Source organism: Aulonocara sp. 'chitande type north' Nkhata Bay, linkage group LG23 (genome assembly GCF_057382095.1).
Source record: "Aulonocara sp. 'chitande type north' Nkhata Bay isolate Kocher_YH1m ecotype deep benthic linkage group LG23, A_spYH_male_GT1.1, whole genome shotgun sequence".
NCBI lineage: Eukaryota > Metazoa > Chordata > Actinopteri > Cichliformes > Cichlidae > Aulonocara > Aulonocara sp. 'chitande type north' Nkhata Bay.
Genome location: NC_141365.1, coordinates 6,376,810 through 6,390,706, shown reverse-complemented (window position 1 = coordinate 6,390,706; position 13,897 = coordinate 6,376,810). Strand labels below are relative to the sequence as shown.

General features: G+C 40.7%; 2 protein-coding genes across 4 annotated transcripts in view; one reads left to right on the top strand and one right to left on the bottom strand.

Annotated features, from left to right (window-relative positions):
- The window catches only part of elavl4 (ELAV like neuron-specific RNA binding protein 4), an 80,910-nt gene extending 70,181 nt beyond the window's left edge, over nucleotides 1-10,729 (bottom strand). Inside the window, exons 1-4 of one of the 3 annotated variants that reach the window (XM_086281545.1) lie at nucleotides 10,514-10,729; nucleotides 6,614-6,756; nucleotides 5,458-6,319; nucleotides 4,630-4,770 (exon numbers count right to left, since the gene is read on the bottom strand). In XM_086281545.1, coding sequence (XP_086137671.1) covers nucleotides 4,630-4,770; nucleotides 5,458-5,505 — 189 coding nt within the window. In that variant the 5' untranslated portion in view covers nucleotides 5,506-6,319; nucleotides 6,614-6,756; nucleotides 10,514-10,729. The remainder of the gene's footprint in view (nucleotides 1-4,629; nucleotides 4,771-5,457; nucleotides 6,320-6,613; nucleotides 6,757-10,513) is intronic. The other 2 variants (XM_086281546.1, XM_086281552.1) reach the window with 2 other exon arrangements.
- Nucleotides 10,561-13,897, top strand: part of agbl4 (AGBL carboxypeptidase 4) — a 352,436-nt gene continuing 349,099 nt past the window's right edge. The window contains exons 1-2 of the mRNA XM_086281543.1: nucleotides 10,561-10,694; nucleotides 11,957-12,079. Coding sequence (XP_086137669.1) covers nucleotides 10,649-10,694; nucleotides 11,957-12,079 — 169 coding nt within the window. The 5' untranslated portion in view covers nucleotides 10,561-10,648. The remainder of the gene's footprint in view (nucleotides 10,695-11,956; nucleotides 12,080-13,897) is intronic.

Sequence of the window (13,897 nt, the reverse complement as noted above, 5' to 3'; positions counted from 1 at the left end):
TGCATTATAAATTTGTGTCTATTGTAAAGGAGAAGACTGAGCTTAAACCATCTGATGAGATTATCATCAGAGATGGAGGCAGCACAGTAAAGGTCTTACACTGGCTAATGCGTCTTTTGTCAAGGTTTATAAGGTTGACATATCCGTAGTACATTGACTGTCAGTTTTATAATAAATTCACTAACCCTGAATAATTCAACACACACAGCATAAACTGCTTTTTAAATGGAGAAATATGTTGACCTAAAATTACATTTTAGCCTCTGCCTTGGACTTCACTTCTGAATAGCATCTGAAGAAAGTTTCTATTTTTACATATTTATTGTTTGCAAACAGCAAAACACGAAGAACTCGCAACATTCGGGAACACAATAGCTCTTTCTCTCCAGTTTTGCCTGTCGCATTATTCTTTCTGTATTTATCCTCTTAAGCCAAATGAAATAACAGCAGCTGGATGTGAAAACATTGTCCAAGAGAGGGAACAAATTTGTTTCTGAAATTAAATGTTATATATTGCCAGGCAAAAGGGCAGCCCTGGGATTTTTTTAAATATTTTTTTGGAATTAAGGAAGAAAACTGAACAGCAAGAAGTGAGATTATTTCATTCAGTGTGCTGAACTGCATAAATGTGGCCACAGACGTGACGTAAAATCCGCACTACAATTTACAAGCCCACTACGGAATTATAATCCCCTACAACGTAAACTGTGATAATTGTGATGACTATGACTAAGTTAATCCATGTATTAAAAGGCTTGTGAGTCAGTGTGGGAATAACAGCAGGTTCTGCTTTACTTTCTGGTGGTGGGTGTGACCTTTTTTGTTTACATTTGAATTAGAGGACTACACGCTTCGAAGATGTCTGATCTGAGCCCTACTACTGCCGTTACATAAGTGGAGTCACAGGTGACCTTTGGCTGGGCGTGGACACATGACACTGCAGCGGCCTATTGGTGGGGTACTCTATTGTTTGTGTTTAGTATACAGAGTGGATAAGCATGAAAAAAAGGTGACAGTCAATGACGGTATGCTGCACACATTAACAGGCTTTCGAATGTGCTATGCTGTACAAAATAAAAAAGACTCCAAGAGAGAAAAAAATACAGTAAGGAAAAAAGCAAACAAGAGAAAATACACGTGTGTGTGTGTGTGTGTGTGTGTGTGTGTGCATGAGCCTGCAGACACCTGCTCCATTCTGCAGTGATGGCTCCCAGCGGGACACAGGCTCAGCTGCTGATCACTAGGCCCTCCCTGCAGCACTGGTGGTCACTATACGTGCATACACACACAACAAATCTGAACCCTGCAGGCCCCCCTTGCATTGCCCCTCTCTGTGCTCCCCGTAACTGACACACCACATGTGCTCATATCAAGTGCAAACATGACATGATGCACACACACACACATGCGCGCACACACATATACGTGTAAGCTCTACAGTTTCTGTTCCTGCGATGTTGCGTGTAAATTCTCTAGCATATTTCTGTCATAATGTGCTTTAGCCCCCCCCCCCCTCCTCTTATAGCCCCCTATAGCTAAACAAGCTTGGCTAAAACAAGCACGGCTTCAAACCATATTATTGTGCTACAGTTATAAAGAGAATATTACTGGCCTTCTCGCTTTAGCACCTTTTTCCTTACACTTTTCATTCTCAGCTGCTTGGCAGATAAATTAATGGTTCAAAATATTATAAACCAGCAGCATTTGCTTTTGTCAGATCTCAATGTTAATTAACTGCCATCGTACTTGTTTCGCGATTATTTCGGTCGATTCTTGCTTTTGCACATATCTCCATCTCCGTTTCCCTTCCTGTGAACGTTGTTTTCCCTCTGTGGCGTCGCTCAGTCTGCTGCACCTGTTTGTGCCTCAGTGACAGCAGGGTTGTGGAGCACAAATGAACTAATTTCCTGGATACAGAGAACACTGCAATCAAGTAGAGGGGAAATGCAGTGAGCGGCAGATGGAAGAAGCTAATCATTGTTATGAAATAGAGATGACCTCTAACTATCTGCTGGCTGTTAATATACCGTGGCTACACACGTTTGCCAACAGCTATGGTAGCCCCCTTTCTCTTCTTTGTCCCTCTTTGCTTTTCGTTGCTGCGTTGTTGATGAATGGCTTTAGGCAGCTTCTTTTTTCTTTTTTTTTCAAATGTTGAAACATTAAAGATTGGAGTTGTCAAACAAAGCCTTGTGTCACATAGAGAACAGCAGCTGCCTGCAGTGGGTAATCAGTGGAGCTTTCTACAAATTAACAGCATTCAGCTCTGAAGCACGGTGCACTGCAGGTTTTTAGATGTGGGCTTTTGAAAATTAGATTCCAGTGACTGAAAAATTGAATCATTTACAATTAAGTTTTTCTACACGTTATCTACATTTTACCCCCTTTGCCCAAGGTGGTCAACCAGGTCATTCTAGTGCTGTAAACCGATGTGGTGGGTGTGCTTACTCCGGCGTAAGATTTTCATTTGAGCTTCATTAATTTTATGCTCCTCTGTCTGCTGTGTGTGTTCTAATAGATTCAGAATTTAATTTTTTGGATGCTCTCTTAAACACGTTGTCCTAGAGCTTAAAACGCGAGACGTAAGACTGTGAACATGCGCACACACAGGCAGAAACGTTTAGCACAAACACGCACGTGAATGCTCTAAACAAACTGAAGCTAAACAAGATATTTATCCATTTATCAAAGTAGTAATTTACACCAATAGAAGATCAATCCAGTGTCTTAATTTTAAATTGTAACAATATTAAACTGTTGGATTGATTAAATGACAAAGAATTTTGCTAAATAATGAATTTGCCTCTTTTTAAAGGGTAAAGCAATGTTTGGCTGCCGCTGCACAATTAAAAAGACAAAACAAATAAAAAAGCACCAAGGTAGAGGTTGCTGCTTTTGAGGCTCTACACACCAAAGCCACCAGAATCTTCCAGCACATTCATCTAATGTATGCAAATGATCTTGCTGTGCTTAATGAAGGCACCATTAATCACTTTAACGATGGTCTTTTTTAACCAGGGTAATCATGCGCAGGCATACACGCGCACGTTGTCAAACAAATACACAAGTGTATGCGCCTACCTAGGCGCTTGATCGCTCACACACAGACACACACACAGGGATGTGGCTCATTGCTAGAAACACACTGATGGCGAATGTGCAAAATGCCCAAAAAGAACCATTTTACTAGAAATGAAGCTATTTGTGATGAGGACCCGACTGTCACTCAGTTAATAATAAAAATGTGTTGAATTAAAAAAAAATTTTATGCTGTTTATAAATTTTAATGCAATGTGCAATTAGTCATCTGCTCATCATGCTCCACCCTGCGACCGACTGGTTATTTCTTTAAAATTCCATCTAATAAGATGCTGATAACAGTCAAAAAAATGTTTACATGTCAATCCCATTCACATAATAAACTGAAGTAATTAGTTCCGTTGGTTTCAGGAAAAAATTCATGGTCTGGCAGCTTTATGCAAAGAGCTGATAACACTGTTGTGAGTCTGAACGGGCAGTGGGAAACACATGCTTTGTGCTGTGTATAATAACTAAGCACTGGACAGATGTCTTTGAACTGGCGTAAGAATTCAAAGCAAAAAGGCAAAGTGGAAAAACAGTTTTGAAGCTCAGCTCCTTGCGGACGCATTTCAATGCTTATCCTCGCCGTGTATTTGCATACACTTGACGGAAACCCCTGGATACAGTCAGCAGCATGACAGTGGGTTATGATGGCTTCCGGGAGGCTCTGGGGTGTGGATCTGAGCCAGTTTGAAGGGGAGCCGAACCAATGAAGAGCCCACAGCAGATTAGACACCCACAGCTTCATGTCGCTTTAATGCGGCGAGTCAGGGATTTTCTTACAGCTCTTTTGCCTAAACGCTCAGGGTTTTCTCATGCCCCTTTTTCTCTCTCGTTCCCGTTCCCCTGAAGTAATCGTTTCTATGTAAATTGCAGAGTAATGTTGACTCCGGCGCAAAATATCCCGACTATTTACAGTCTCTCTGCCTCCGCTTGCTAACGTGGCTTTCTCAGACGTTAACTGAAATCTAACTGATTTGACCGGTCTTCTAAAATCACACACGGGCTCCTCAGGGTGTTCAAATGCATTCGTTGAATGTCGAGGTTGTCGTAAAAAGTCTGGAATTTTAACAGCTGCGCTTGTGGCCCTCTTTTTAATTTACTACACATCAATTAATTCATCGTCAGGCAGTAAGCAGATAAATGAATATTTTAGATTCCTAACAACATTGACAAAATTCAACAAACAGGAAATATATTACACTCACAAATGCACACATACACACATGCACGCACACACAAACACCTCAAATTCCCTTGATAACAGTCTGACTGGCAGAGGCTAAAGACAGAGTAGGCGTCCATAATTGAACAAACATAACAATGTAAATATTTACTAATACTATCCATTGGGGATACAGGCAGAATTCCACAATTGATTTGCTCTCTTTCTGCCCTTTTGTTCTTTTCCTCAACACACACACACACACAATTATCACACACACTTACTACTACCACTACCATCGCTTCTCCCTGATTCACTTCTTGTTCCTATGCCATCATTCATTAAAAGGATGGAGATAAATATTGGTCTGTCTATCCTCTTACCAGGGGTGACCTGTAGCCCATCTGGGCTGGCGATGACAGGAGATCCCTGGGAAATAGCGGCGAGTGCGTCTCAGGGACGGAGCCCACGCCACTGGCTGCTAGTCCCGAGAGCTGCCCGTACCTCGCCATCATCTTGAGATGCTGCTCACAGAACACACACACTCATACAGAGACACGGGAGGAGAAGGGAGGACAGAGACAGAAACAGGGGGGGGGGGATAAAAAAGAGAGAGAGAGAATAGGTGTGAGAGAAAGGGAAGGAGAGCAGATAACAGCAGGTAGGAAGGACGATGGTAAAGGACAGAAGAGGGAGTGTGGGGGGTGGGGGACATGAAGAAAGAGGGAGGCAGAGGGGCATTACAGAACCCTTTGCTTTCACACAAATGCACGTGTGAGCATACGCACAGCCATACGCACTCGCGCTAACAGACATACCGTAGGCGCACATGAAGGCACACAAGCAATTTTAGCCCCAGGTGGACAATTTCACAAGCAAGCCTATGTTTGATGGGTTTAAAGGCTACCTTAGTTTTGTTACAATAGGAGGATATAAAGTCTAGACACTGGCTCGCCATTTATTATTACAAGGCGGGATGAGTGAGGGTGAGAAGCGTTGCGGTCCCCTTTTCTGCACCAAGCATCGTGCTGGGAAATATAATAAACAGCTGCTGTTATCAATCATCCCCTCTGTCTTCTAGCTACGAGCATATAGAAGTGTAAAGACTCGCGCACACACACTGACATACGATAACACACATGACAGAATGGTTGGCAGCAGACACACACAGGTGAGGTGCGGAGGGAATAAGCAAATCCAAATGTCTTTACCTCATTGCTCAACAAAGCAGCGTTGAGTGTTCGGCTTATTTCGAACATGTTCAGATTCGGTGCTTTTTTTTTTTCGTTCTGTCCTTTTATTTTCAGATTTTCTTCAGTTTTTTTGTTGTTGTTGTTGTTGTTGTTGTTTTTGCTCCTACCTCCTCTTTTTTTTTCTACAGTTGGGAGTCAGTCCCAGGAACACAAAAAAAGAAAGAAAGAAAAAAATCAAATCAATTTAAAAAGAGGGGGATAAAAAAATCCTCTTTAATTTTCTGATTCTGGAGTTGTGATATTTCAGTCCTCTAGTTTTTGTCTCTTTCTCCCCTGTCTGCTGATGCACTTCTGCTCGTTGTGGCTGTAGTGGTGGCGTTTGTGTCCAGGGTCTCCGCACACGTCTAAGCAGTCAATATGCTGTCTTTTAAAATCTCCCCAGAGTCAGCACATTAAAACAAGCAGTCAGGCAGTCGGTGGGTCGGTGGGTCGGGCTGGCTGGCTCCCTTATCTGTCCCCCGCACACTGGCTCACACAATACGCTCCGATCCTCACACTGCTCACTAACAGATTAGCCTGTCCCAAAACATTGCACTTAGTTTAAACTCCCCTCCCTTTTTTCTCTCTCTCTCTCTTTCTCGCTCTCTCTGTGTATCGCTCCCTCTGGCTCTCTCCTATGCTCTCGCTCTATCTCTCTCACTCCATCTCTCTCTCATCCCCCATTGCTCATGCACTGAGGCAGCTACAGTTCTCCGTGCTACCACAAGGTGGGAAGACTGTTCTAGCAGCAGCGACACCATCGCCGCCACATCCCTTCCTCTCCGTGCCACTCCTATCTTTCCTTTCATATTATCCTCTTCTCTCCTCTTTTTGGGTGTGTCTATAACACACAGATGCAGATTGTAAAGGAACATTTATACTTAGACTGGCTCTCGCTTCATCGTCAGATCGAACATTCAACCGGCATTAACTAATATTCTAGGAAGTGCGAAAACTCATATTGTTTGGGTCTAATTATGATGTAGATTACATTTGAAAAAGGGCTATCAAGGCTTTCCGGAAAGAAGGAAGCATTTAGTGCTTTCTTTCATGTGGCTAAAAAATAAAGTAATGGAATGTAGTCAAATCTGCACCTTCTGAGGAGGAACCACAAGGGAGTGGAAATTAAGGGTACCTCTTATTAATATCTACCAGCGATGGAAAAAGTGAGGGTTGAGCAGATGCAAGCCTCAAGGTCAGGCAGTTGTCCTTTTCCTCAGCAGGGTGTGGCACAGAGATGACGAAGCAGCTAGTCACAGACATGGCAGGAGATCCGAACTATGGAAGAGAAAAGCAAAATAAATAAATATTAAGGGGATGTGAGCCAAGAATATGAGTCACTAGATCCTTGAACTCAGTCAACAATACATAAAAAAAAATACCACACCTGCATCTGATGTGGTAAACATGCAATTTGTGCTTATTTCTGAGAAACTAACAGAAAAAAAAGTAGCTTATGAGGGTGACGGTTTTAAAGTAAATGGGCTCGTCGTCGTCTGCGCTAATCAAATCTTAGCTTCATGAGTGTGGCACAGCATTTATTCCCAGTGCTTTAAATGTGCTTTTTGCTGTCTTGGATCAGAGCAGGGAGAGCGGCCAGTTAATAGCAGCCTATTGACACTGAACCATCTGTTTAGGTGGATGCTGTCCAGCACAGTGGAGAGAGGGAGGAACAGACAGAGAAAGTGTCAGATAAAGGGAGAGGAGTGGGTGATGATGAATGGATGATAGAAGGGGTAATGGTAAGGTGTAAAGCAGTGTGTTAGCAAATTGCTACTTTTAACCAATGTTTATGTCAACAGGGGAGGGAAATATATGTAGAGAGACTCACACTCACATCAAGGATGCGGCACGTAATATTGTTTACATGTTTTAAATTAGCACATTTTCCTTTTCTTTAAAAGAAAATTGCTCGCTGTAGCAAGTTAAGTGATGGTGTCATTAACAGCATTACTATGTTATGGCACTGTTGCGCCGTCTTGGCTCCAATTCCACTTATTTTATTTATTTTTTCCTTAGAAAAGGACTGCTAGCCGCATCCCTGTTCCGTAAAGCCGCGGTCTCTGGGGACGGCTGGTCCGGCACAGCCCTGGGGGGAGCTGTCAGTTGAATCATTCAGAGTGAGAGCTGATTCCTCAGTCAGCTGCCTCTCAAGCCTTCCTCTCTGACCCAGCCTCACTCCCCTGAGCCCCCTGATTGCTGTCACCATAGTGATTCTCTATGTACTGCCGGATGGTCTCTACTTCCCTACTAAGCCCTCCGCACCCGGCCTCACACAACTGCCCATCTCCAACTCTGAGCCTCTTGTGCCCTGTGTTTTTTATTTTTGCATGACTTGTTTCTTCATCGATGATGGACTATATGCGTGGATGTCCTCAGCTGGCTGGAGTAAAAAGGATTTCCCTGTAGTTGCTGGAATACAAATGTAGAAAAACATAGATTTCGTCCTCTTGAATACACATATGCCGGGATAAAAAAAAAAACCTCACAGAAATTCTTTGTGTCAGTGTTTTTTTTGTGGCACAAAGCTACAAATGCTGACTCATTTGATCAGTTTGCGATTCAGAAGAAAGACTATCTTTCTGAAAGAATGAAAAAATATATTTTTTGTATATTTTTTCCACTGATTTAAATGATGAGGTGTGTAATCCAGTCACTACCAAGCCACACTAACCATGACAGGACTGTCTACATGTGAAGCACGATCGTATGTTCAGAGGGGTCAAATATATTTTTATAGGCGTGTGAAAATACACTGTCATGAGAGATAATTAACATTTGAGAGTCAACATGTGTGGAACCTCTCTTTTGTGTTATTCTGGTTTCGGTGATCCACTGAGCAGACACCAGTAAGTAGAAGTAAAGCACACATGCAACTTGGGGAGAAAGAAAGATTTCAACTTCTTCAGGCATTTTTTAAGAGGACACACTATTGTTGAATGTAAAGCTTTAAAAGAAGAGGAAAGCCATAAAAAGATTTCATGCACCTTTTCGTTCTCCTGTAATATCGCTAATGTGCATAGGCATTTAAATGATAAAACAAGTTTTATGTCCTGTCCTAACTTTCACTGCAGGATACCATTATTTCACAGGTACTGTTATAATGTCAGGTAAGTTTTTGGAATAAAATTTTGTCTTTCACAAACTGATGTGAGTTTCAGCCATGAGATGTAGTTACACCGAGTATCCATAGCCAGGATCTTATGGAACATCCGAACACTCCCATGCAGCCTCTCTATTTGATAAGAGCTGAGAAACAAGGGAACATGTAGCGTGTCTAATTCATTCTTCTCATGCTCCATAATTTAATTTCAATCTCTCTCTTGAAAATGAATGATTGTACCACCGTACAGCTCTTTAATTGGCATAGTGTTAAAGGAATGACATGGCATGGCGGACAGCTATTCAATTTTCAATTTTAACAAAATATTACACAGGAGCCCAGTATTCTCTTCCTGTCATCTGAGAAACAATCAGTCCGACCTATCTACTCAGTGGCCTGTTGATGCTCGACATCAAATACAGATCACACATGCACATGGGGAAAAAAAACCCATTGCCCTCTCTCTTGTCTTATTCATTTAGTCCTGTTACACACAGCTTATAACCTGAAAATTTGCAGCAGCCTGTATGCTCTTGCTCCAGGAGTTGTGCCGCTGCTCATTTGATGTACTTAATCAGGTGCAGCCTTTGTAATGGGAAAGGAATAGGGCCAGGCTTGATTGGCCTTGATGACATCTCTGCTCCAATTGTCTAGAAAATCTCCAGCTTTAATCAATCTGCAGGATAATTCAGAATCTCTGGCTGCTGCTTGCATTGATTGGCTTTTTCTCTGAAAATACCTTCAAAATGAGGTTTATTTCAGGTATGACTGCAATAAAACTGAGGAGGGTGCAGTATACAGATTACTATTTAATTTGCAATGGGAGTCTTGTCTCGTTTACTGATTCCTGTAGAATGTAAATGTCGCCAGTGTACATTGTTGGTGTACTTGTATGGCTTGTGCATGGGGCAACACCACAGGGCTTTGCAGTGGGTGATAAAAACTGCCAAATTCTAACCATCTATTGGCATCCAGCTAGGAAGCATCAGTGAACAGCTTAACGGACACTTTAGAAAGAATACTCACTACAGCCATAGCCTGTACATCATCCTGAAAAGCAGGACAAACTTATCCAGTGCCATGAATCCAACATAAAACTAGGTTTTTAAAAAATATTTATTTATTTATTCTTTTGAATGTATATTTGTGTGTGTGTGTGTGTGTGTGTGTGTGTGTGTGTGTGTGTGTGTGTGTGTGTGTGTGTGTGTTAGAAGAAGAATTACAAGATATCAAATCTTGAACCATAAAGGTTTTCCACCATTTTATTTAATTACTCTTAGCCTTGATGTTAATTCAGTATACGTTTGAAATGCATGTGTAATAAGAAGGAAGGCTTACTCCCGAAGTTTTCCAGGGACTTCGACCTTCTGGGTGACACCAGTTGTGTCTTATTTACACTCCTCTGGCTCCTCTTAAACTTTAGAGTTCAGTTTAAGATATTAGTGACCACTTTCAGAGCTCCTCATGGTCAGATGCCTCCCTAGATTAGTAAACTACTTCATCCAAACTTCATATAGTAGATCAGCTGATTAATACTTGTTGGCTATACCTAGATCCAGGTGCTGGAGATTGTGCTTTTCATGGTGTGCTTCCAAGTTCCAATGGATTTAAGATCGGTCGACCCTGCTGATAACTTTAAAAAGAAGCTTTGGACCTACCTGTGCATGTTTGGTTTTATCCATGTATTTTAGTTTATATTGTAAAACACTTTGCGTATACAGTCCTTCTCAAGAACAAAAGTCACAAACTTCACTTCCTTTCTTACTAACTTGAAATTCTGTGAGTGACCTTTTCAGAGTTGCAGTTTTTTGTTTGTCCTGAACCAACCATGCTTTGATAAATCACAGCTTACTTTCAATATTTAATATTTAATATTTAATGATTTTTGTAACCACTAAACAAACATAATCAAACACCGGGTTTATTACTTACTCATTGCCCGGGAGAACCGATTTCTTGGGTGTCTTCTGTGCAGCGGCTCCCTGATGAAGGTTGCAGCGCCTCTCCTGCTTCCTTTTGCTCCGTTGCCGTGGTAACTCCCAGAGAGCGTCGGCTGCTTTGTAGCAGATGGAGAGGAAGATGGAGGAGAACACTGTTAGCGATGTCGACGCTGGTGTGTAAATATGAGCTTTAACACGGCAACCTGTTCATTGCTATACAAACAGAGGGACGCGCGTGATAGCCCGTTATCTCACAATAATATGCGCGCGTGACTGGCTCGCTAGGTCTCTTTTTATGGACGCTAACGTTAAGCGTGTTAACCTCCTAGCTAGCAGGTGCAAAAATGTAAACACAGTCCTGTCACCAGCAAGCGTGAGCTAGCTGTGCTGCTGTTGACTTTATTCAACCATATTATGAGCTACATGTGCTTTTAGATAATTGCTGCCATGACAAAGTTAACCGCTGCATAGCCGAGCAGACTGTTTGTTAAATTGTGTTAGCTAGCTTTGTTACTCAGACTGCAGTGAGCTGGTGTGGAGCTAATTAGCTTTCCGTTGTATCTGAAGTTTTCTCTTGGTGATTAAAACCGGTGTTTGTCTCTTATCCTTCTAAATGAAAGCTACCGTAAATGAGCAGTTCTTAACAAATGGTACACGCCACTGTAATGGGGGGAGGATTAAACAAACAAAACGCACATTTAAACCAATAATAATATTTGTTGTGGCAGGGGTTTTATCATGTTTATCATAGTTCACTTATGCTTTTTTTTTTTAAATTTTATCTTATTAATTACCATCTTTGGACTCCACAGTTGTGAAAAAAACCTCTTTGCCACCTTCCTGATTATTGTTGTTTGCATATTTGTACAAAACGCAGCTTTATTTATTGTTTTAATTTTAAAGATCTAAACTAAATATACTACTATTTTATTAACGAGCAACGGCGTAAGAAATGGAAATGAGTTACGGTATTAACTTATTAAAAGTCCAGTTGTACTTCACTTGTTCAAGGAAAAGTAACCATGTGTTGAAATTGTCTGTTGAAATGAACAGCCTAATTACCACTTAGTGCTAATTACTAATACCAATAAAATATATAAAATCAACACTTCTTATACTGTTGATGTTGTGGCGCTTCACATTTAACAACAACATTATGTGAATTAGTTATCCCTATCCTTATATCTTGTATTTTTTATAGACTTGGTGTGTGTGTCTCCTTTTTCATTCTAATAAAAGTCAACATGACAACAACATAAGAAAAGGAACCATTTCTTTTTTCTATTGGAGTAAATACCTGTCCTTACTTTAATAACAACAACTGTATTATATTATATGAAATTTTCATATACACCTGGGAACTAAGGGTTTACACACAGTGGTCGGAGACTCCTTTGAGTAAAGTTAAACTCTACATTTTGCACTTGTTCTTTAGGCCGTGAAGCTGGGGGAGAGGATGCCTTGGTGGGCAACGTAAACAAGCTGATGGTGAGCCCACCAGGATACTCAGGAACTCCACGAAAAGGACATCTGGTTTTTGATGCATGCTTTGAAAGTGGTGAGTAACTGCAAAACACAATATTTAACCTTTAGACATAATTACAGGGTGCACACTTGGATGGAAAAGCAAGACTTTCTCATGCTGGCTGACACTTTTTTTAAGCAGATTTGTTTAGCAGAAAAGTCAGATAATTGATAATTGTTAGATCAGATGCTGTACTGACAGCTACCCACATCCTGCAAGCACAGTGACCAAATCACAACAATCCCTTCTTCTCCATGCAACCCAGGTTCCCAGTGAAGGGTGGGTATATATGCTGACATTTGAAAAAAATCTATTGTTAGATAACACAGGCTATCTAACACAGGTCTTATGTACTGTCATAAGACCTGTGTTGAAGCCGAATATTATTGGTTGTCACTGCTGCCCTAGCACACTGACTGTAGTTACCCAAAAGCAATCAGTGGGTCAGCTTTAGCTAGATGCTGTTTGAACATTTGTACAATTCTTTTGTTATGTGATCTTAATATTTGTAGTTTAAAACAATTTTAAATCTGACATGCCTCTGTCCATTGTTAGCTAGCATCTTGTATATTTGCCCTCGCTTTGTATTTCCATGGCTGAATCTAAATTTTTTAAACAATAATTTAAAAAAACTCGATAGACAAAGTGGCAACCTATGACATCTGTTATTTATGTTCCTGGGCTGGAGCGTGGTTGTGGTCAGAATACAGTATTTGCTACCTTTTTAATTGAGCTTGCAAGTTTTAACAAAAAAGTTTGTGTTTGTTACATCACCTAGATTGTCTGCAATGTGGCTTTGCTCCCTTAGTGTCTCCATGTGTGTGTCAGCGAGAGCATAAACTAAACCTGCGATCTCTACATCATCCTGTCTGTTATCTTCCATTTCGTTTGTCTGAAATTGTTTTCTAAAACTTTTTATCCATACACAGGGTCCTCACAGTTCAGAAATTTTTTGTTGTTGTTGTTGTGAAAGTGGATGAGATGCTGGTACTATTGATCCCTGAAATCTTTTCACAGTAAACTGGGCAACAACCCTGTTGCACTCTGTTTTTTCCCCCTGCCTTGTTTTTCCTTATCTAGCAGTTGAGAATCAATTTGATTTGCGTGTTTGACTGCAATCTCCTGATGAAGCTGTGATTTCTGCTTGCCCTAGCACTAATTTGGAAGACTTAAAGAAGTTCCAAGATGCAATAATAACTACAGACTCGTGTTGTTAACAGTAGTAAGTGTTACCTTAATTTTATGGGAGACAGTCACATTTTTAGTTTTTACCGAGGCTGCATTAAAGCAGCATATTCAGCACAGCAGTCTCTTTGTTTAAGCAGTCAAACACACCACAGAGCTTTAGACACAAAAGATGCTCCACTTTTAATTTTTTTTTCAGAAGTTGCTGGCGTTTCCCTTTTTATACACAACTACTATGTATGCACATTATATTGCATTTAGCTGCATTTTTATTTCATTTTCTAAATTGAACCCACATATTTGAACAATCTGGTCATTGCTGACAGAGGCATGACCAGAGAGCACAGAATGTAAAAACAGATCTCTGGACACCATCCGCACCATTAATAGGGACAAGTCCTCATTCTTACACTTTTATATAAAAGTTTCTGGGATTTTAAAATATTTACTAGGCAAAAATAGTAGTTAGCCCAGGAATTTTAAAATAGAGGCCGTTGTGCTGTTACATTCTAGATAACGTGTATAGCTCATGCTTAAATGTGGATATATATGCACGTAGTATGTAGGCTTGTAAAAAATATAGTGCTGTTGTTCAAACATTTACTCATTCTCTATATACACGATAAAATACAAATGTTTTACAATGCACATTTTGCGGAATACTTC